This window comes from Mytilus trossulus, chromosome 2 (genome assembly GCF_036588685.1).
Source record: "Mytilus trossulus isolate FHL-02 chromosome 2, PNRI_Mtr1.1.1.hap1, whole genome shotgun sequence".
NCBI lineage: Eukaryota > Metazoa > Mollusca > Bivalvia > Mytilida > Mytilidae > Mytilus > Mytilus trossulus.
In genome coordinates, this window is record NC_086374.1 from 62186383 (window position 1) to 62210917 (window position 24535).

The following is a 24535-nucleotide window of genomic DNA, read 5'->3' on the forward strand; positions in this document are numbered from 1 at the left end:
TCAGTTGGTGGGCCCCCACTCATGAAATTTTCTGGATCTGCCACTGAAATCAGTAGAAGATTTTATCTGCCTGCACTTTGCATTTAACATTGTCATGTATAGCCATATGATGACCCTGATGAACTAAGTGTTCTACACAAGGATGACAATTCACATCACTCACCGGTCTGATGGCGCTATTTGTTCTAGAGAGGATCATTGTACATCAAAACAGCTTCGTTGTTGTAATTCATGCCAAAAATCTGACTCGCCTACAGAAATCCTTAGAATTCTTTGATAAAAATGCCTAAAAAAATAATGTTGTGTTTCTGATCACCCCCTTGAAACTTTTAAGGGACAGTAGGTAGGGATTTTTTTTTTTTTTTTTTTTTTTTAATATTATGCTTCATTGCTGTCTCGGTTTTGTTTAAAGGCATGGGCACTTTGTTCATTGCTTAAGGCCATTTGACAATTTTCTAGATTATTGTGTGAGTTTTTATCAGCAATATCCATTTTCTTGTGTGTTTTTTTTATATTATATGATTACTTGTATAGTAGTTTACCCCCTTTTAAAATACCCCTGAAAAAAAACCAAAGTCCAAACCTAAAAAAAATTTGAGCAGCTCTTCCCCATGGAAATTAGCTTTTTAAACCCAATTCACCTATTTCAGGACCAAAAGTTTTGGATTGTCAGATTTGTAACATTTGGGGTTAATTTAAAAACAATAACTCCTACTCATGATCATGACATAACCAATGTGAACTCTAGAAATTGGGTTTGGGGTGATCTGTATTAATGTTAAATATTGTAGGGCATTTATATATGGTTGAAGAATTTTATACATGCATCATTTATTTTTATACGACCGCAAATTTTGAAAAAATTTTCGTCGTATATTGCTATCACGTTGGCGTCGTCGTCGTCGTCGTCCGAATACTTTTAGTTTTCGCACTCTAACTTTAGTAAAAGTGAATAGAAATCTATGAAATTTTAACACAAGGTTTATGACCATAAAAGGAAGGTTGGTATTGATTTTGGGAGTTTTGGTCCCAACATTTTAGGAATTAGGGGCCAAAAAGTGCCCAAATAAGCATTTTCTTGGTTTTCGCACTATAACTTTAGTTTAAGTTAATAGAAATCTATGAAATTTTGACACAAGGTTGATGATCACAAAAGAAAGGTTGGGATTGATTTTGGGAGTTTTGGTTTCAACAGTTTAGGAATTAGGGGCCAAAAAAGGGCCCAAATAAGCATTATTCTGGGTTTTCGCACAATAACTTTAGTTTAAGTTAATAGAAATCAATGAAATTTAAACACAAGGTTAATGACCATAAAAGGAAAGTTGGTATTGATTTTGGGAGTTTTGGTCCCAACAGTTTAGGAAAAAGGGGCCAAAAATTAAACTTTGTTTGATTTCATCAAAATTGAATAATTCGGGTTCTTTGATATGCCGAATCTATCTGTGTATGTAGATTCTTAACTTTTGGTCCCGTTTTCAAATTCTGCTGAATCTAAAAATGAACTTAGATTTTTTATTACGAGCCCAGTTTTCAAGTTGGCCCAAATCGGGGTCCAAAATTAAACTTTTTTGATTTCATCAAAAATTGAAAAAATGGGGTTCTTTGATATGCCAAATCTAACTGTGTATGTAGATTCTTCATTTTTGGTCCCGTTTTCAAATTGGCCTACATTAAGGTCCAAAGAGTCCAAAATTAAACTAAGCTTGATTTTAACAAAAATTAAATTCTTGGGCCTCTTTGATTTGCTGAATCTAAACATGTACTTAGATTTTTGATTATGGGCCCAGTTTTCAAGTTGGTCCAAATCAGGATCTAAAATTATTATATTAAGTATTGTGGAATAGCAAGTCTTTTCAATTGCACAGTATTGTGCAATGGCAAGAAATACCTAATTTCACAATATTGTGAAATAGCAATTTTTTTTTTAATTAGAGTTATCTTTCTTTGTCCAAAATAGTAAGCAAGAAATATCTTATTGCAAGATTTTTTTTTAATTGGAGTTATCTTTCTTTGTCCAGAATCAACTTAAATCTTTGTTATATACAATATACAATGTATATTCACTTTTTACTACCAACTGATAAATTTAAATAATCTTTACCATTCAGTGATAACAAGCAGTTTTTTTACATCTTAATATTTTATGATGTATTTAAATGAGTAGTTATTGTTGCAAACTCCATTAGAATATTTTAATTGAGATTAGTTTTGGAATAAGGGAAAGGGGGATGTGATTAAAAAATTGGGTTCAATTTTTCTCATTTGAAATATCATAAATAAAAAGAAAATTTCTTCAATTATTTTTTGAGAGGATTAATATTGAACAGCATAGTGAATTGCTCTAAGAGAAAACAAAAATTTTAAGTTCATTAGAACACATTCATTCTGTGTCAGAAACCTATGCTGTGTCAACTATTTAATCACAATCCAAATTTAGAGCTGAATCCAGCTTGAATGTTGTGTCCATACTTGCCCCAACCGTTCAGGGTTCAACCTCTGCGGTCGTATAAAGCTACGCCCTGCGAAGCATCTGGTTGATATTTTATGAAAAGAGTATTTACTCTTAATTATTATATTTTCTCACTTTCAACACTTGTGTCCAGCAAATAACCCGTACAGGGCCCCATTACTGCTTTGCATATATATACGAAACTAACGATGTTTTACTTCACTGTCAAACTGTATATCAAAGGCAATTAATTCATTACATATCTACTGTTAAAATAATTAAAAACTGTGAAGTATTGTTTAAAAGCTTATTTTAATCAAAGCATAGCAATGTACAGTGTACATATTATGTCATAGAAACAAATCTATTTTTAGAACAGTTTATTTTCGTATCCCAGGTAAAGGAAAGTCGAAATGCAAATAATCTAAAACAAAATGTGTTTATAATCTTTATCAAAAGAAACAAAATAAAATAACACATGACACTAGACAAATAATTTTTATTAGAATAAATCAACCTTCAGTATGTTGTATGTGGATTACAGACGTTAATTGTTTTCTTTTGGGACGATAAAAAGATCGAGGGACTTGGAATTTTTTATTTTCTTTCAGAAAAAAACGGTCGGTAGGTATAAAAAAATATTTTTTTTCCCACATCAGCTTTAAAAACTTTTGAGTCGGGGGGTCTGAAGGACGGTCGGTCGGTCGGGTGACCGGAAACACAACATTTTTTTTTTTAGGCCTAATATAGATTAAATGTATCTTAAGGCAGATAATCCTTTATTTGGAAGTGAATTAAATAACAATTGTAATTTGTATATTTATTAGCAACAACAAAGTCAGCCTAACTATGGATTATCACAGACAGCATTGGGACAGTCAGCATATGGGTTATCTCAAACTGGGTTAGGACAATCTGCATTCTCTCAAAATAGTCTGTTTCTACCTACAACACCAACTCCAGATACTTATCAACAGTTATCCTACCAGAGGAACCAGCTTCCAACACAGCCTCATGTTCCACCATTTGGTCAGCCACAGCCGAACACAATTATGGTGTCATCTGCAACATCTTCTCTGATGTCAACTAGCATAAAACCACCAAACCAGAGTACATATGGTAAGCTTGAAACAAACACTTTACATAAATAGGAGTAACCCAAACAAAATATCAGAAAGAAAGAATTGTATAGATATCAAAAGGGGGGATTGTACAAAATAGCAATCTGTCAGAAGTAGGCATGAGCTTTAAGAAGATGCAAGAGTTACAAGTTTCAAGGAAAATGATAACTTTCATTTGCACATCTTGGAAAGTCAAGAAGGTCCATCTAAAATTTAGGTCACCTGGATTACTTCAAAATCATGATATTTTTTTTATATTCTAATAAAGTAGCTGCAAGTCTGACATGACATAATTCAGCATGATTTTAACTGTACAGTCCTGATTTAATAATAGAAAATAAATCCATCAAAAGATTAAAGCATCCATGAAAATGAATTAAACAAATGATTATTACACCCAACTAATGAAACTGTTTCAGTACTATGTTGATCTGTTTTTCATTTACTTTTGTAAATTGCAGGTACAAGCATGCCGAAGAACATCACACCAAACTCGTTATCATTTGGACAGAACATGAACAACAGTTCATTACAGCCCTCTCCACAGATATCCTTTATACAGTATGATCCAAATCAGCTGTTTGGTGCCAATGCATTGTTGGGAGCTACTCAAACTCAACAGAATAATGCATCTTCACAGTTATTAGGCTCACAGCTTGTTCAACCAAGGTATGCAATATACTTTATATTTTTATACATTATATTTTACAGCTTTATATATGATAAAACATTATATTTTACAACTAATTTAAGTATTCCAGTTAACAGTTTAGGGAAAATATTGGACAACAGTAACTGTCAGTTAAGAAAACATTTTTCAGAATTTTAAAAGTGTAAACAATTTGTTATTTCATTGAATTTTTGTCGAGCCTGCGACTTTTGTTGCAGAAAGCTCGACATAGGGATAGTGATCTGGCGGCGGCGGTGTTAGCTCACTTCTTAAAAGCTTTATATTTTAGAAGGTGGGAGACCTGGATGCTTCATACTTTGTATACGGATGCCTCATGTTATAAAGTTTCCGTCAGTCGCATGTCCAATGTCCTTGACCTCATTTTCATGGTTCAGAGACTACTTGAAAAAAAAGTCAAGATTTTTTGTAATGTTAAATTCTCTCTTATTATAAGTAATAGGATAACTATATTTGGTATGTGCATACCTTGCAAGGTCCTCTTGCCTGTCAGACAGTTTTCACTTGACCTCGAACTCATTTCATGGATCGGTGAACAAGGTTAAGTGTTGGTGGTCAAGTCCATATCTGAGATACTATAAGCAATAGGTCTAGTATATTCGGTGTATGGAAGCACTGTAAGGTGTACATGTCCAACTTGCAGGTGTCATCTGACCTTGACCTCATTTTCATGGTTCAGTGGTTATAGTTTAGTTTTTGTGTTTTGGTCTATTTTTCTTATACTGTATGCAATAGGTCTTCTATATTTTGTGTATGGAATGGTTGTAAGGTGTACAGGTCTACCTGGCAGGTGTCATATGACCTTGACCTCATTTTCATGGTTCAGTGATCAAAGTTAAGTTTTTGAGTTTTGGCCTTTTTTTCTAATACTATATGCAATAGGTCAACTATATTTGGGGTATGGAAATATTTTATGATCTTCATGTCAGTCGTGCAGGTTTCATTTGACCTTGACCTCATTTCTTACCGTTCATTGCTCAGTGTTGAGCCTTTGTGTTTTGGTCTGTTTTTCTTAAACTATAAGCAATAAGTCAATTTTGTTTTTTGTATGGAAGAATTGTTAGCTGTACATTGCTTCCTGGCATGGTTCATCTGACCTTGACCTCATTTTCATGGTTCAAAGGTCAATGTTTAGTTTTCTTGGTTTATGTTAAGTTTATGTGACAGTTGTAATAAAGCTTTATTATTAGGACTATCAACATAATATCAATGATTAGTAAAGAAGGCGAGACATTTCAGTGTGTGCACTCTTGTTTGAACTAAGATATAACTTTTTCTAAATTTCCATTGTACCCAGTTTAAAAAAAAAAAAAATCATGTCTATTTATTTTTCAGACCTGCAGTACAGAATGTGCAGCAAGTACAGGGAAATAACTCATTTTACCAACAACCCCCTCAACAGCAGATGCAGCAAACCAGTTTTTTCTCTCAGCCTAACACATCAAATTTCCAGGTATATTGAGTTAAGATAACTTATTATGCTCAACTTGAACTCACATCAACTTGCCACTTAAAACACATGGTCACTCTGATATGATTTATGCATGAAATATTTGCCACTGGACGTTAAGCAACCAACAATCAATCAATCACTCTGAAGTCTATATGATCTTTCTAATTTTAATGCAAAATGTTGAGTTCCAACCCCAATTTCACAGTCCACTGAACATAGAAAATGATTGTGAATGTGGGGCATTTGTGTACTATGGACACATTCTTGTATTTCACTTATTTTATGTCGGTTTAAAATTGTTTTGAGAGTTATTAGTTTAAAAAGAAGCTTGAGCATTTTAATGAAGATCTGCATCTGTTGTACTTTCTGAATTAAACAGATGGGTAGAGAATGATTATTGGAATTTTGACAATTAATATTTTCAGCACATGAGTAACACTAAGAGACAACAGAATGAACAGTTGGTGTTGCAGGCTTGTTTACTCCAAGCAGCTGCTGCAGGGGCTGGTTCTCAACAGTTCCCACTACAGTTTGGTAATCAGCCTGGAGCTAATCTGAACTTATCCTTCCAACAACAATCACAGATGACAATGCCTCCATGTCAGAGTTCATCAACTAAATCGTCTCAGTTTAATCCATCGGGACAACAGGGCTCTCCACAGAGTACACCTGTAAGTACAAACAATATTTTGGAATTATAGTCATAGTAGCAGATATGACAATACTTTCGTGAAAATGTATAACTGTTACATTGTAAACACTCTTTGTCTTTTTGTAAGAAAAAGTCTTGCGGAGCATTACACCGCACTATTTGGTGCCAAGAAAGGATATGGTTAGGTGTAGAGGGAGAGGTTAAATGGTGTATAGACATTTGTTATGCAGTTTGTACAACTTGGCTTCTGATATTCTATAACTTAAGGTGGTACCTAACACTACAGGGAGATAACTCTGTAAAATCGTTGTGTTGTAAAGGGAATAATAAGCTTCTCAATGATCAAAATTGGTGTTTGTCAAACTACTATATAACCAGTGTACTTTTTCTGACAAAACGGTTGGTTCAAAATTTTTGAAATTTTTATATTTTTGTTAAAGAGTCAAAGTAAATACTTTGTTAAAATTTTATGAAAATTAAACGAGCCAGATTTATTTTAGTGAAAGTGTTGGGTACCACCTTAATTATAATAAGTTATATATAGCAAAATTCATATGGTCATTTCTGAAAATGTTGCCACAAGGAAAGTGTGTAATAAGTAGAACATTGTTATGTGTAGCCATATGATGATCCTGATGAACTAAGTGTTCTACACAAGGATGACAATTCACATCACTCACCGGTCTGATGGCGCAATTTGTTCTACAGAGGATCATTGTACATCAAAACAGCTTCATTGTTGTAATTGATCACATTCACGTTAAGGTTTGCTAGTCCTATTAAACACATGGTAATAAATTCAAAATTAATCACTTTATCTGTTATGTACATAAACCTTATGCAATATAAAAAATAAACAAAAACAAAACACTTACATTTTTGATGGTTTTTAATGCACATTTAATTGTTGATTTCTTTCTCCTTTTATTTGTTCATGTCCTAAATATGTATATTGGCCATTAAACATTTGCGAAAACAATCTAGGCTTATGTTGAAGGAGATGACCAATTAGTTTTCAAATTTACCAGATTTAACTGCAGACTATGTAGCTAAATTCTTATTGTTATTTCTGAAACATTGCTCCACAACAGAGAAAATAAGTAAATAATTTTGATCTGCCTGGAACCTGCTTATAACATTGTTATGTAAAGCCATATGATGATCCTGATGAACTTATAAGTGTTCTACACAAGGATGACAATTCACATCACTCACCGGTCTGATGGCGTTATTTGTTATACTATGAATATATTTTACATCAAAACAACTTCATGCTTATAATTTATCTACAGAAATTTATCTCATCATTGCGAACACATGCATGAACAAATTCACATCTTTCTTCTTGCAGCTGAAATCACCTCCACAGAGCTTGACACCTACAAATAGCTTTGGAGGTATATCTTCTGTTGGACAGCAGAATCAAAATTCCAAATTGTTTGGACTTGGTCAGAATCGTGCTGGTTCTACTCAGAGATTCACAAATGTAGGCTTTACAAACTTTGGTAATAATATGCCACAGTTTACACAGAAACTGAATACTCAATTTGTGCAGCAACCAATGCAAACTGGTGGTAAGTATGAAGGAGATGTAGCACTAGTAATGTCAAATTCATTAGATTTTTCTCAACTGGGAATGAAACAAAAACTCTAAATGATAATTTCTGAAGCAGTTTAAATACCACAAGGTAGAAGAAATCAGTAAAAGATGTTAGGGATCGAAACGGTATTTGGAAGGCCATATAAAATTTACCCTCATTTTTAGAATAATGGTGTTAACATTGTCGTGTACAGCCATATGATGATCCTGATGAACTAAGTGTTCTACACAAGGATGACAATTCACATCACTCACCGGTCTGATGGCGCAATTTGATACATCGTTTTAAGTTGTTGACAAAGTCTTCATAAAAGTCTTGAGGGAAATTCCTAAATAAAATTAACACTTATTGTCATTGTTATAAATATCCATAATAATAAGCACCCCACAAATAATAACAAATCCACAGTAAGGCCATTAATTTGGTATATATTTAAATTTCCTGTCAACAGGTCAGAAGCTATGTTTCTAATACTTGACCCTACTCATCTAAGTTTATTCAGCATCAATTATTGACAATAAAAACATAACTTGCAAATTCATGAAGATATAGCTAAGAAAAAACATTCCTCATTTTTTCTTGGAGAGACTCAAATAAACATTCGTTAAGTTATAAACAAAAATTTGAACGAGAAGAGAAGGGAAATGAAGTTGCAACTATGTCACCTCATTCTTGCTTATCTTATGAAGTGTGTTTAAACATTACAGTTAAGATTTTATTCAAAACTTGCCTTAAGAAGTTGTTACCTTAACGATTGAGAATTGATAAATATTCTGATCACTAAATGATTTTGATTTGCACATTACATTGTTATGTATAGCCATATGATGACCCAGATGAGCTTATAAGTGTTCTACACAAGGATGACAATTTACATCACTCACCGGTCTGATGGCGTTGTTTGTTTTACTGTGTATACAAGGTTTAATATTTATTTTTTATTTTTTTTATATACATGTATGTCTTTAGGAAAATCACAAAAAAAATACCCCAGAAACATCAGGAATAACCTGTAAATAACATGTACTTTTATCTTGGCTATAATCTGTATGTGTATTGTAGGAACAGTTATTAGACCTCAGATGATGATGAACAACTTCAGACACAACACACCAACAACATCATTTCCTAATCCAATACAAAGGCCAGGGCTACAAATGCCACCTAATCAGAGGCCACCAAGACCATTAGGTGTACCTACTAATCAAGCTGTTGGTCAGCTACGGCCAAATGCAATTGTGCCACAACCTGCACCTATTAGTAGTTCAACAAATACATCTGTATCACTGAGAGCTCAACAGGCAAAACAGCGACAGGAATTGCTGGCACATGCTCAGAGTTTCCTTAATCCACAGAACAAACCCAGTATAAAACAGGCAGGCAAAGTGGAAGTGTCAGCTAGTGATAAAAAGCCAGGAGAAACTGGCGGCAATAATGTGAAGCCTGATGATGGCAAACCTACTGATAAGAAATAATGTGTTTTATCAAATCATTTTTACTGTAGAAACATTGTAGATGTCTACATATTAACTCTTTAGTAGTTGTGTATTTTATTGTATTATAACTTGACTTTTATGGCAAAGGAAGGAATTCAGCTTTATAAGCATGATGGACAAATTCCATATGTTCAGAAGGAACTTTATGTGTATTCTAATGTGGGTGTATTGCATAAATTTTTCATGCTTGCATGTAACAGTTTGTTAGAATTTGCCTTTCTTTTGATGAAAAGACTGAGCATGCATTATGATGCTAACTAGGAAAGATCAAAATGAACATAACTTGTTTAAATTTAATGACATTATACATTTTATCTTTAGTACTAAATCTTTGCAAAAGGTTGTCGAGATATTTTATTAAGTGTATGAATCTCATTTATTGTAATTCATATTAAATATGGTTTTGTGACAGAATAAAGACATATCTGATAAATCAAGGCTAAAATGTAGTTTTCATCATGTTAATGAAAACTGCCTTTATTTTTTAGTAAGATTATCTGCTGCTGTTTATTGATGATTATAAGAGGCAGGTTATTTTTCATGGGCAATTGTGAATTTGCTTTGACCTAACTCTTACTCAATGATTGTCGCTTGTCACTAGGGTGTTTGTAAATAAGACTTCTATTTAAAATGGAAACTAAAGTTATTTTTCAAGCATAAGCTGTGTAATTATGAAAATATATATGAATATACATATAATAGTGTATAATACAGATCAGAAGAACACATACATGAGGTTATTCAAATGATATAACCACTAATAGATATAATCATTTGAATGGTCGTATTGTTTCTTGAAATTACTGATTTGAAATAAAAATGTTACGAATAAATGATGATTTGGATTTGCATAGGTTATGAAGAAGAGGGAAGATTTTTGTAAATCTTAGAAAGATGTGATCAGCATTTGTAAATAAGGCTTAAACTGATTGATCTTTCACATTGAAAGAAAGGCATAATTCTTAGAACATAGATTTTTTGTACATTTTATATTGTTATATATTTTGTAATTTTATTATTTATTTATTTACCTTGTTGGTAGTATGGAGATTTAATGTAGATGTTATTTGTATGAAATTTTATGTCAGAAGTGGTACTTTCAGTGCTGTGAATAAGGCTGAAGGATACAAGACCTTGTGTTACTTAAGTAGCAGGGCATAAAGTTAGGTTTGAGGAATGTTACTGTGAAGGACATCAGATTTTAGGACTATAATTAACCAGATGGTTATTTAAATGAATGATGAAATGTTGGTTTCTATAAATGGGTTGTGTATCTTGACAAGTTCAATGGGATACGGCTATGAGAATTAAGGAGGAAAAGGTAATGCAGATATTTATTCTACAAGTTCAATGCTGAATGCGGTTTGTGAAACCAATTCATATAATGTTTGTAAACTATAAGGCTATAGGCTTTCTTTACCTAGACCAAACTATCAAGAAAATAAAAAGGTTTATAAGATAGTAATTGAAGGATTCTGAAAAAGGTAGATTAGTTATGAAAATGATCAGTGTTGACTCTTGAACTTTTTTTATAAGATAATTGAAACACTAAAATGGCGAACATTATAAAAAATAAGAACAGAAGTGTTGGAATTGTCCCTGAAGATCAAATGAAACCACTATTGCCCCAGTGGTATTCATCAATTTAAAAAAAAAATCTGGTTTGTCAACATTAAACTGTGCTGCCCCGACAGTGATAGTGTATGACATTCCTGTAGTTGGCATGGTGACACTAGACCTGTCTCTTAGCTGCCCCCTAACATGGCAGGTTATAGGTCACACAGTGTGAGGTGATAATAATGATATATAGGTAGTTGTTGTTTATTCACTTGTGATGTATTTACATTTTTGATCGTTGTTTGATTTTTATTTTAAAAGAAAAATAGGCACGAGAGGATTTGTTGAATGGCCGAAGGCATATCACAGATTTAACCAATGAGTTAGTGTGTTTGTCTTGAATGATGTTTTATTAGAATGGTTGGCATTTCATTCATTTTAAGAGTTATGTTAACTGGAAATGGTGATTCGTAATGTTTCTTGCGACATTTTTCATTTTATGTAATCTTTGAAGTACATTATATACAAAATGTCATCATTATTTCTGTGTTTATTTCTTTTTTGTAGTAACTGCCAAATAGCACCACAAATTGTTTGTTTAACCTAATAAAATCATAGTATATATTGAATTGTGTTGCTTGTTCAGCTGATAGCTGGTACAAGTTTTACATAATTGCCGTATATATATATATACTGCAAAGTTTCCTGAATAGAAATTGCATTTATTTGGTAGTTACAGTAAACCAAGTGTATCAAATTGTAAAAGGATTTATTTATTTACACCTCTCACAATATTGAATAAAAGTATTTCAGGTCATTGTAGATGTCCTTTTATTTCCATTTTCATTGCCAAAACAAACACTATGCATTGTAGTTTATGGCATTCAAAAATATGAAGCCTTTCGTTTAATAAAAGGTATGATTTGTACTTTTATTGCTACAGAGAGCAGAATGGAAGAAAGTTTCACTCCAAAAAGAGGCAAACTTTCAAAACCTGTTGACGATACTGAACAAGAATTAGAAAAATCAAACAAAGGCAATATGGCCCTTATTTGATTCAATTATTCATGGAAATAAAAAAATTACCTTTTGTTAAGGTGCAAAAAATACGCTGTAAACTTGCAATGTCCTGACCAAACTCATACTTAAAAGAATTGTCAAAAATAGATGATCATTACTTTTGTTTAGGTCATCCTCAAAAACAACTGTAGCAAGCAATGCATGACCCTTTACTTTTCCAATCACTGTAATAACAATTATCACTGATATACATGTTCTCAAGTTGTGTTTTGTTCATTCATTTGATAAGTGAATAAATAAATGAATCGTTTTACTCCATGTTGCATATGGTTTACATTAAAGAGGATGTAAAACATATTGGGAATTACTGTTCAGTTATGCATTATTTCCCTCTTTTATTTTGGTACCTAGATAGATTTACTTATGTGTCAATTCAGTGTTCTTTTGCTTCCATTTCATTTATTCATGGCTCTGTATTATTGAATAAAGGAGCAGTCTTGTAATAATCTGTCTTTTTATTTCCACCTTAAAACAATGTACTGGCTATTGGAATGCCTGTCAATTTGTTCTCCTTTAAAACCAATTGTTAGGAAAAGATTCAATATGAATGGGAGAAAAACGTATTGAAGGCATGTCAATATAACACATACAATAGTATTGGCCACGTCGAGAGCTTAATTGGGTTAAGTAGAAGTTACACATCAGCTCAATATTTTAAACTTGGTTGTTGGATTATTTATTGGGACTGGCACACTTTAAAATAAAGTCTTAGCGATGGATCAGAGGATTGAAGTACATAATTATACAAAAGCCAGGAGTCGGTTGACCATTATTTGATATCAGTTTCATAACTGATAGCTGACATGTTCCTAATTTTGTAACTACAATCATGTTCCCTTCCCACGAATGTGACCTACGGAATTAAGAGTTGTTGCCAGTTTTTTCAACATAAAGGGTCACTGGGGTTAAGCTGATGACCGTAACTGCATTCACGGTCACCCCAAGATGTCGGACGAAAAATTAGGTCAGTTTCTGTATTGTCTGTTAAAGTGTTTCTATATCATTTTCTTTACAAATCATACATTGAAACGATGTAAATTTATAAAAGAATCACTCGGAAACCACTAATTACTTCCGAGAAATGTGCATGAAACGGGAAATTCGATTTGAAAAAATCGTCAAGATGACCGTAAATCACAATCGAGATGACCGTAACAGAATCAGCGATTCATAACAAGGTTGACCGTAATTGCTTTTAAGATGACCGTAACTTTTAAAGGATGACCCTCAATTCTAAGAAATAACTACCTGTTTGTATCAAATGATTAATCGTGTTGGTATAAACATATTAATATGAGAGTAATATCCTATAGGTAGAAGTAAATAAGACGTGCTTCAAATGCAAAGATTACCATATGTATCTTTTTTACTGTAGAGGGTTTAATTTTAAAAATGGATTTGCAAAAAGACATGCAAATGAACAGGTAGGAAAAACATGCAACAAAAGCGCTTTAAAAGGACACCTTAATACAAGTATAATGAAAAAAATGCGGTGCCAAGCCTCCAACTGCTCGACAAAAGATTTTTTTTTTATTTCTGGGATTCCTTTTAATGACATATAATAAATACACATTTTTTTAAAATGCCAATGCTTGTACACCCATTGATATTATATCGTCTTCTATTTTGCCCCCCCCCCCCCCCCCCCCCCCCCCAATGTATCTACTAGCTAATGAGACAAGTGCGGATACCTTAGACCGAAATCCGAAAGTAATTCTGCACCAGTATATATAGTTGATTCAATGCTAGTATATTATAAGGAAATGATGATATATTATTATTGGATTTCAATTTTCAATTTTCATACATATATGTCACATGTCTTGCGCATGCCCGGAAAAACTAGTGGCAACATTTAACCAGCGCAAAATTATTAATAATTTATGAAACTGAAGACCTTACCATCGTAAATTTGATGAAGAGATCATGCAGAAATGTAATTTGAACAACATAGTACATAATCTGTCATTGTATCTTGATATTTAAAAGACTTTAAGTTTGAATACACAGCGTTCAAACTCTACTCGCTACTACTCGAGACACGAACCTTACTTCCGGTGTAAACATAAACACTGAGGACCAACTTATTCCATTTTTTACCTTTCAAGATGATGTTTTATCAAGTATGTGTTTTTATATTAACTGTATCATTACATCAGCAAACAGAGCAGCTTAGGTTTAACAATCTTAATGTAGTGCCACATTTTAACATTATTTCTGACATATTTTACTGTCAAAACTCGACAGGCACGTACAACGTAACCCTAGCGAACGACCTAGATATTGAATTTCACTTCATGATATATTATCACATAAAACACAGCAGGCGATGCCCACCATCTATCCCAGTTGAGTTTAAACAACGACATCACAGACTTCTGATACTTCTCGTCATAAGTGGTGATATTTCACTCAACCCAGGACCAGCTAAACATCCATGCGGTCACTGCTATAAAGCAGTTGCGAAAAACCACCGTGCAGTATTATGTGAGGCTTGCAACTACTGGTGGCACATTAAATGTGCCAATATTTCACCTACCAGTTACAATGTTCTATGTAACTCTGAAGAACCGTGGTTATGCAATGACTGTAATTCATTTAAGTTTACCAATTCATTTTTTGATATTTCCTTACAAAACTCTACATGTATGAACACTAGCAACTCATCGTCATCTTCAGAAAGTTCAGGGTCTGACATCTTCACTGAACTTAGAGAAGCTAGGAAAAAGCATATAAACAACTTTCATATATGCCATTTAAACATTAACAGTATGCGGTACAAGTTTGATGAACTTAAACCAATTCTACTTGATAAAATTGTTGACTGTCTGATTATTTCTGAGACCAAATTAGACTCTTCTTTTAAAGACTCCTTATTTGAAGTCGACGGGTATAAGCTACAGCGAAGAGACCGTACTGACCATGGAGGAGGTATAGCTACTTTCATGCGAGCTGACATACCAGCCAGAAGAAGACTTGACATTGAATGTAAGACTCTTGAAAACATTGTTTATGAGATTACTCTTGATAAAACTAAATGGTTAATTTATGCTATTTATCGTCCACCATCAATGGCGAACAATATTTTTTATGACTCCATAAATATACTATTAGATAAAGGTTCCAAATTTATAGAAAATTATATGGTTATTGGTGATCTTAACTATGATTTTATGGTTAAAAGCAAATCACAAATATTAGAGGATATATGTGACATTTTTGATCTGTCAAATATAGTGAAAAAACCTACATGCTATATGAAAGGGTATGAACCATCACTTGTAGATGTTATTCTTACAAACAGAACAACTCTTTGTTTCAAAACACTGAATTTTAACACTGGTGTTAGTGATTGTCATCATATGATATCTACTTTTATAAAAGGTCATACACCTAATTGTGTAAACAGTAAGACACAATACAGAAGTTTTAAATCTTTTAATGTTGATAATTATATTAATGATCTTGATAATATAAATTTTTTACATGATTCAGATGAATGTATAGATGATATAAATTTGGTATATAATGATTTTGAAACAAAAGTCTCAGATGTGATAAATTGTCATGCACCAATGAAATACAGATACCCTCGAAAAAACTCAGTACCATATATGAATAGAGAACTAAGAAAAGCTATTTTTCACAAACAAATGCTGAGAACAAAATTTGAAAAATACAAAACAAGCAAAACTTGGGAAGCATATAGAAGACAAAGAAATATGGTCACAAAATTAAAAAGAAAATCAGTGAACATTTATTTTCAAGAAAGATGTGCTGGAGGACAAAAATCAAAACACTTTTATAGCACAGTCAAACCATTTTTATCTAAAAAATCTACCTGTAGCCAACAAAAAATTGTACTTGTGGATGATAATAAAATTTTAAACGATACTAAAGATGTCTGTGACAACTTTAATACTTTTTTTGTTAATGTTGCCAATGACATAGGCAAAGGTACTATTTTTGAAGAAAAAACACATCCTAGTATTTTAAAAATTAAATCTCACATACAACATGATAAACCTTTTGATTTTAAACCTATACATGTTGACACAGTAAACAAACTTGTGAAAAAGATCAATATAAAAAAAGCTACTGGCGTAGATCAAATATCATCTAAACTACTACGAGCTGGTGCACCAGTGCTCAACAAACACATAACAACATTAATAAATAACACCATAGAATCCAGTGAGTTTCCCAACAGACTCAAAGAAGCTCAGGTTGTACCATTACATAAAAAGAATGATCCACTTGATAAAAAGAACTATAGACCTGTGAGCATTTTACCAACAATTTCAAAAGTCTATGAAATGGTTATGTCTGACCAGTTAACGGAATTTTTTGAGAATATATTTCATGCTTTTTTATGTGCATTCAGAAAAGGTCATGGATGTCAGACAACTTTGCTGAGACTCCTTGAAGATTGGAAAACAGCTTTGGATAATAATATGTATGTGGCAGCTATTCTTATGGATCTTTCGAAAGCTTTTGACTGTTTACCTCATGATATTCTTTTAAGTAAATTATCTGCCTACGGTCTTTCTTCTAAATCAGTGAAATTACTTCAAAATTATCTTACAGATCGTAGGCAACAAATCAAACTTCAGGGAGTACTCAGCAGTTGGGCTGACATCCAGAAAGGGGTACCCCAAGGCTCAATCCTGGGGCCCCTATTATTTAATATTTTTATTAACGACATATTTTATTTTATTGAACATGGTACCTTGTATAATTATGCAGATGACAATACTCTGTCTTATGCTGACAATGATTTTGATAATTTATTATGTACACTCGAAAGAGAAAGTGCTGTTTTAATTGACTGGTTCAGATTTAATTGTATGCAGGCAAATCCTGACAAATTCCAAGCCATTGCAGTTGGAAATAAAACATTTGCAAAAAAACCTGTATTTAATATACAGTCAGCAAAAATATCCTGTGATGAGATTGTCAAACTTTTGGGTATTGATATTGACTATCAACTTAATTTTAATCACCACATTAAAAATATTTGTCGTAAAGCATCCCAACAACTGAATGTTTTGAAGCGCATTGGCTGCTACCTTACTAAATTGAATAAACTGACAATTTTCCACACATTTATTTTATCTAATTTTAATTTTTGTCCTTTGGCATGGCATTTTTGCAACAAAAATAACACCACCAAATTGGAAAAAATTCAGGAAAGGGCTTTACGATTTATATATGAAGACTATGTTAGTTCATATGATGAACTACTTTTACGAGCAAAGGTTCCATCACTGAAAATAAGACGTATGCGTAACATGGCTATTGAGTGTTTTAAAATTTTATATAAATTGTCACCACCATGCTTACATGATTTAGTTGTATTGAAAGACTGTAAATATAATTTTAGATATTCTAATATTGTAGATATACCTAGGGTCCGAACAACAACCTATGGTAAGAACTCTTTTAAATACACAGCTGCTGTTTTATGGAATGATCTACCTGATGATTTTAGAAAAATTGCTAATTTTAGTCAGTTTAAAAATATTTTAAAGTCATGGAATGGAAATGACTGTAAGTGCACAGTTTGTGCAGACTTTTAGTTAATATATTATGCAAATCTATTTACCATCTAGATCATATCCCATTTTTTCAATTTTTATGCTATGCATTTTTTACCAGCTTTTATGCCTAGTTTACACTTATATGCTTTTAGCCTTAACATCTAGCTTATGCTTATATTCTGCTTTTAGTGCTTCATTTTTGTGCTGTGATATTTATTGCATGTGTACTATATTATGTATTGTGTTGTTATAAATGTTGTACTGTTATATAATGTCTCATATGTCGGTTAAAAGCTCATTAGAGCTTATGTTTGTCTATGTTTTATATACCATGCCGACTCTAAATAAAGCTTATTTATTATTATTATTTATTTAATGAGCATCAGTTAATGATTTTGTCTTCATTGATTCAACTTAAAAATATTGTCTGTTCGGATGTCAGATGGAAGTTTCGAAAATTCTTAAGCATTTAAAAAAATTCTAATTAAATATTTCGTGGAAGGGCAGACTAAACATTATCAGTGGTTGAAGATTATAAACCCTAGTTATCACACACAAGACAATCATTTTCATCATCCAAATCAAAAGACTGTCGTCAAGTACTTTCAGATAAAAATAGCTATTCGAACACACCTACTCTGTTTTTGTGATTCATTAGATAGGTATTTCACTTGACCCATATATCTCATCTTTTCGTACTGTCATTTTTATACGTTATTAAGTCAACCTGTAGCTTTGATATATAAGAATGATAGAATTAAAGCGAGATGCTATATCAAATAATCTTGCTTTGTACGTTTTTTAAAAAGACAAAATATACACCCCAAACATGCCCTAACCTAAAAAGGTGCACTCGATTTTCTCTTTTCGATACAATCGTTACTTTTATATTATGTGATTTTTTTTCTTGATTCACATAATGGAAGGGCAGACACGAAAATTTCTGAACTAAAAGATTGATATGTTCTCCGTCCGTGGTAAAAAAAATTGAATAAATCGGAGGTTATGCATTTTCTACATCCAACTTATGTCGTCGATTTGATATCTTATTGTTTTGCTTTACTATGTAATATATACATTGAAAACTTATGCAAATGGTGTTTTTGAAATAAAACACTTCGAAATTGAGAAGAAAATTGTCGTTTTATTTGTTTCTATTAACTTTTAAAAATTTTGTTACTATATCAAACATTACAGTAATCATTTATCGCTTTCTCGATAAATAAAGAGCTTCGATTTTTTTGTTCTATTTCAAAAGTGTTTCCGCCTGCATATATCAAGACAAATTGAGATTTTAATCTGCTTCCTCTGTAACCATACACATGGGCTCGATTACCAAATTTACATAAATAAGGCCGTTAGTTTTCTCGTTTGAATTGTTTTACATTGTCTTATCGGGCCTTTTATAGCTGACTATGCGGTATGGGCTCTGCTTATTGTTGAAGGCCGTACGGTGACCTATAGTTAATATTTGTGACATTTTGGTCTTTTTGTGGGTAGTTGTCTCATTGGCAATCTTACCACATCTTCTTTTTTATATTAATGTTTTAATGCTCCATTAATTGGCATTATGTATTTCTGGTCTGTGCATATGTTCGTACGTTCGTCTGTTTGTTTGTCCGTTTGCCCAGCTTCAAATTAAATAAAATTGAAACTTAGTACACATTTTCCCTATGGTATGATCTTTTTAATTCTAATGCCAAATTACAGTTTTATCCCATTTTCACAGTCCATTAAATATAGAAAATGATAGTGTAGATGAGGCATCCGTGTACTAGGGACACATTCATGTTTCTTCAAATTTTCGTCGTATCGCTTGTTAAAATTTTTACGACGTTATCATTCATTGTTTACGAGAAATATGCAATGTACTATCATTGTCATAAATCCAAAATACGGCCAATTATATTATAGTTTAAAAAAAAAGAAATTTATGAAACATATTTATATCGGCTAACTGAGCCCCTATTGAAATCTACAAAAAAGCTTTGAATACAATACGGATATTTCTTAGAATTGATGGTCATCCTATAAAAGTTACGGTCGTCCTATATAGATTATATAGATTACAGTCGGTCTTTACAAATTACGGTCATCTTTTTACCAATCACGGTCATCCTTGTTTTATGTTACGGTCATCTTGAAAATATTTTGATTATGATTTACGGTCATCTTGACGATTTTTTCAAATCGAATTTCCCGTTTCATGCACATTTCTCGGAAGTAATTAGTGATTTCCGAGTGATTCTTTTATAAGTTAACATCGTTTCAATGTATGATTGGTAAAGAAAATGATATAGAAACACTTGAACAGACCATACAGAAACTGACCTAATTTTTCATCCGACATCTTGGGATGACCGTGAATGCAGTTACGGTCATCAGCTTAACCCCAGTGAAGGGTGCTACTTGTAGAGCAGGATCCACTTATCCTTCAAAGAACTCGATAGCACCCCTAGTTTTTGGAGGGGTTCATTTTGTGTATTATTGTCCGTCTTTTTTTTTAAGCCATGGCGTTGACAGTTATTTTTGACTCGAGAGTTCAAATGTCCCTCTGGTATCTTGCCTTTCATTTAATCAGCAAGTAATAATTAAATTCCATTCATATTGATGTTAAAAGTTCAGTCAAAACGACAGATGAAAGGTTCATAGGATACTTTATGTATTCACCACTCTGAAAGTGGGTTGTTGCAAAGTCAAAACTTTACATTTAAATCAAATTATGTTGGTAATGTACTTTTAAGAACATTCTTTTTATGATTTATTCCTTTGTGAATGGCTCATGTGTATCTTTCTATAATCCACTGAATATGGCCTGGCTGCTGAACAGGGTTAACATAGTCCTTTCAGATAGTGTGAGGATATTTTTGCTATGCAAATAGTTTTCAAAGGTACCAGGATTATAATCAAGTTAGTACGCCAGGCGTGCGTTTTGCCTACCTAACTCACCAGTGACGCTCATATCAAAATAGTTGTAAAACCAAAACAATTTCAAAGTTAAGCATTGAGGATTCAAAATACGGCTATGAAATAAACGTGTTTTTGGTCCATCAACATGTAGATAAACTATTCATAGATACCAGGTCTAAATTTTGTATATACGTGAGACGCGCGTTTAGTCTACAAAAGACTCATCAGTGACGCTGGAATCGAAAAAAGGTTTAAAAGGGCCAAATAAAGTACGAATTTGAAGAGCATTGAGGACACAAATTCCTGAAAGTTGCCAAATACAGCTAAGGTAATCTAGGCCTTGGATAGAAAATCCTTAGTATTTCAAAAATTTTGAAAACAGTAACTAGTTATTTATAAATATAATCGTAGCACGATCCTGTAGGTGAGAATAGAAAGGAACAAATAAACCTTCAAATTCACCTGAGCTCACCCAGTCCTAGGTTGGTTCATATTGCTCATCCTGGAAGTTTTTCTTATGGTCTTGATGTTTGCTGTTTGAGGTTAGTTGTGATTGCCTCTTTGCGTTCCAAACCTATAAGATCTGAATAAATACGTTGCAGGGCCAGTATATGGCATCAGTGGCAACGGGAGAGAGGCGCTGGAAAATTAGTCCAACATTGTGAGAGCAACCGAAGTTTTAAAGCTCTCAATTGTCTTAGCACACACGAGATTGTCTGGTAGTCTATTCCGTTGGGGTATGGTTCTTACAAAGAATGACTAAGTGTTTGTATTGATCGGATTTGTTAGGTGGAATTTTGAAGCACCGGCTGTTGTTTAGAGCAAATTTGTCTACAATGTTTGTTGTTTTATAGTCACTAAATTGTTTAGATTTAATTTGTCGTTTTGGTCTCTCTTTGACTAATACTGAGTCTACTCTTGTGGTATAGCTGGTACCAACTCCCCGGCCACCTTGTAGAGAAAAGTTGGTCTACTGTGACGACGTCTGTTTTCCAGTGTTGGTAGTTTTAGTTCATTCTGCGAATATTTTAATAATATAGATGCACATTTCGTTTCCTTCTGTTAAATTTGTACACGAAGCTAATTGATCTGAAAGTAGCTGCTATGTTAATATGACAAGTAGAATGTTATCTGTGTTGTTGTGTTCACTTGTTTTATGGAGCTGTCTCGTTACCTTGGCTGTTTCGGGGTTGATTCACAATAACCTCCACAAAGGATCAGTTTGAACCTGAAACTCAATATTGTTCCTTAGGTGTCAGTTGGAGTTACTGTTGCACTGTCACTGAGATTATTTGATACACCGGTATTATCTGTCTCAAAAGTATCTATCGGTATTATCTGTCTCAAAAGTATCTATATATCACTTATGTCCATTGGTTTCATTTGAATCCTTAATAAACAACATTCGCATGTTCTTTAAAATTGTCACTTTTCAGATCTCACCCCTTTTCCTCCCTACCCAGTGATGAAACTTGTGCTTGTCTTCATGCTTCTAAAATAAACCCCTTTTACTCTACCTACCACTCCCTGTGAACAGTATATATGATATGATATGTGTATGATTCTGCTACCCCATGTACCCATACGGTCGAAAAAGCTCGCCATTGTATCTGCCTTACAACGCATCTGCAACTTCTATCTCCAAACACAAGTTAACGTCCTCCATCAATGCTGCTGGCAGTCATCTACAAGGGATTTTGCGGTTTTTGGCTTCTTCCTTTCGTGCTCCTGATGCATCCTTTCTTCACAAGAACCTGTGTGAGTTCCAGCAAAGTAGACCTTAAAAGGATTTGGTTATTTTCTTTCATTTCATGTCATTTATACCTCTTCAACTATTTCGGTTCTGGTACACCCTTGGCTTTCAAATACTAGTATTCTACTTTGAGTATTCCTGATGAAGGTAAATTTATTAAAAGAAAAAATAAAGGCAACAGTAATTAAAATGACATGTTATGACAGGACTACAATACAAATGAATGGGAGAAAATATAGGACAGAGGAACACGAATAATGGCTAACAAAAAGTATCGGGTTTAAAATTTAATACGCCAGACGTGCGTTTTGTCCACACAACATGCAAGACGCTCAGACGAAAAAAGTTTGAAAGCCATTGAAACTAGTACAAAAGGCACTGAAGACCAAATGTTCCAAAAAGTTATGACCAATACTGCAGAAGTTAAAAACTGTCCGGACGCTTGTAATTTTTCAGGCGGGTTTGTTTTTTAAGTATTGAGTCTCCCGTGGTGTCATCAGCTCATAATCGGCACTTTTGTTGACATTTGATATGTTATAATATTACAAACCTTTCTAAAATTATCAATTAAATTATCAATTTTAGAATTTAGAAATTATTCAGAAAAACGGAGGATTTTTTTTTACTGTAGATGGATTTGGCTATTATTTTCGTGTCCTTCTTGTTCACATAGAGCTCTTCGATTATTTCTGTTCTTAAACATGCCATGCCATGGCATGATGACTGGTTTTTGAAGTATTCGCATTTGAGCGTTTCTATGAAGATAACCCCAGAAAAACGCATTAGACGCATGCAAGTGTATTTATTTGTTTCCAACAAGACTCTACCTAGTTTCCTTTGACCAGAGCACAATATCAGGTATTAGCTATATTGCAGCTATATCTAATGGGAAGCTCTTCTGTTGCTTAATGTCTGCAGTCATGTGCAAGTCGGTTGCTGTTGTAATGATCCCAAGCCCAATGTCTTTTGCAGTGCGGTCTTTGTCCTCTCCAAGCCTGCCCTTACGTTTACAAATAGCAATGTTCGTCTTGACCGTTCTCTCTTTCTTCCGGATACCCTACATCGCTACTGTTGTTTTCGATACACTAGCCGGTCTCCATATGTACCAAACACCTTTCCGATCTCTGGATATGATGCTGCTTTGGATGTAAAACAATATAAGAAAGACAACCATAACCTTGGACAAATATATAATAACTTACACTGGTAAATAAAATTATATTCTAATTCGTCACCTCAAACGCATATAAAGTATTTATAAAATAAAAAAAAAAACACTTGTTACATAGGAATAGCTCGCCAGCATGTGCAGCTTACTGTTAAATTTTATTAAATCAAAATATTCAGTCCCGATGTCATGATATCGGTCACATCGCTGCGTAGTACACGACAGCCTACAAAATAGAAAAACAAAATCAGAAATCATATATACATATAAATCTTAATAAACAAACCAATAATGTCCTACTGATAGTATAAATATCTTTCTATCTATGCGTGAAAACATTTCAAACATACAAGCATTTTAATCCGGGTGGGGGTGGGGGTCTTTACCTAAACTAAGCTGCCTTACTCACTGGGGTAAAGCTGATGACCGTAACTGCATTCACGGTCATCCCAAGATGTCGGATGAAAAATTAGGTCAGTATTGTTATTGTCTGTTAAGGTGTTTCTACATCATTTTCTTTACAAAGCATACTTTGATACGATGTAAATTTATAAAAGATGCACACGGAAGTCACAAATCTCTACCGAAGAACGTGTATAAAACGGGAATTTGGATTTGAAAAATTCGGTAGGATGACCGTAAATCGTAATCGAGATGACCGTAACAGGATTAACGATTCATAACAAGGCTGACCGTAATTGGTTAAAAGATGACCGTAAATTGTTAAGGATGACCGTAATTTATAAAGAATGACTAAATTTAAAAGGATGACCGTCAATTGAAAGAAATATCCATATTTGTATGCATTGTTGTTTGTTGAGTTTGTCGCAATATTGGCTCGATTAGTTCTTTTTAACTATTTGGGAAGTTCATTGTTTAATTCCGTTTGACACCCTTCTTCGATATAATCGCCACTCACTTTCAAATTTGAGGAACATCTTTTGACAGATATGGTTTGTTCTTCTAAATTTATAATTGGGCTTATAACCTTTTCCTAACATCATTTTAAGTTTTGTTACTGACTTCAACTCCGAAATGTACGGACCGATATGCAGTATGACCAGTGT

At 33.2% G+C, this 24535-nt stretch overlaps 2 protein-coding genes across 8 annotated transcripts in view; both read left to right on the top strand.

The window, feature by feature from the left end:
- LOC134707725 (protein PRRC2C-like) overlaps positions 1-12543 on the top strand; it is a 62214-nt gene extending 49671 nt beyond the window's left edge. For all 7 annotated transcript variants that reach the window (XM_063567733.1, XM_063567734.1, XM_063567738.1 and 4 more), the window contains 6 exons: positions 3277-3568; positions 4032-4239; positions 5594-5711; positions 6137-6382; positions 7715-7937; positions 9027-12543. In XM_063567733.1, the coding sequence (XP_063423803.1) occupies positions 3277-3568; positions 4032-4239; positions 5594-5711; positions 6137-6382; positions 7715-7937; positions 9027-9439 (1500 nt within the window). In that variant the 3' untranslated portion in view covers positions 9440-12543. The remainder of the gene's footprint in view (positions 1-3276; positions 3569-4031; positions 4240-5593; positions 5712-6136; positions 6383-7714; positions 7938-9026) is intronic.
- Positions 12544-13937: 1394 nt separating this feature from the next.
- LOC134705924 (uncharacterized) lies at positions 13938-17676 on the top strand. The gene is made up of 2 exons (XM_063564639.1): positions 13938-15085; positions 17498-17676. Exons 1-2 carry the CDS (start codon positions 14206-14208, stop codon positions 17674-17676), a joined length of 1059 nt encoding a protein of 352 aa, XP_063420709.1. The 5' UTR covers positions 13938-14205.
- Positions 17677-24535: the final 6859 nt, after the last annotated feature.

Excerpts from the sequence above, each read along its gene's own strand:
- LOC134705924 (XM_063564639.1), top strand. The coding sequence starts at position 14,206 with ATGATGTTTTATCAAGTATGTGTTTTTATATTAACTGTATCATTACAT. Across the intron at positions 15,086-17,497 it reads AAGAAGACTTGACATTGAAT|ATATACCTAGGGTCCGAACA; the intron begins GTAAGACTCTTG and ends CTAATATTGTAG.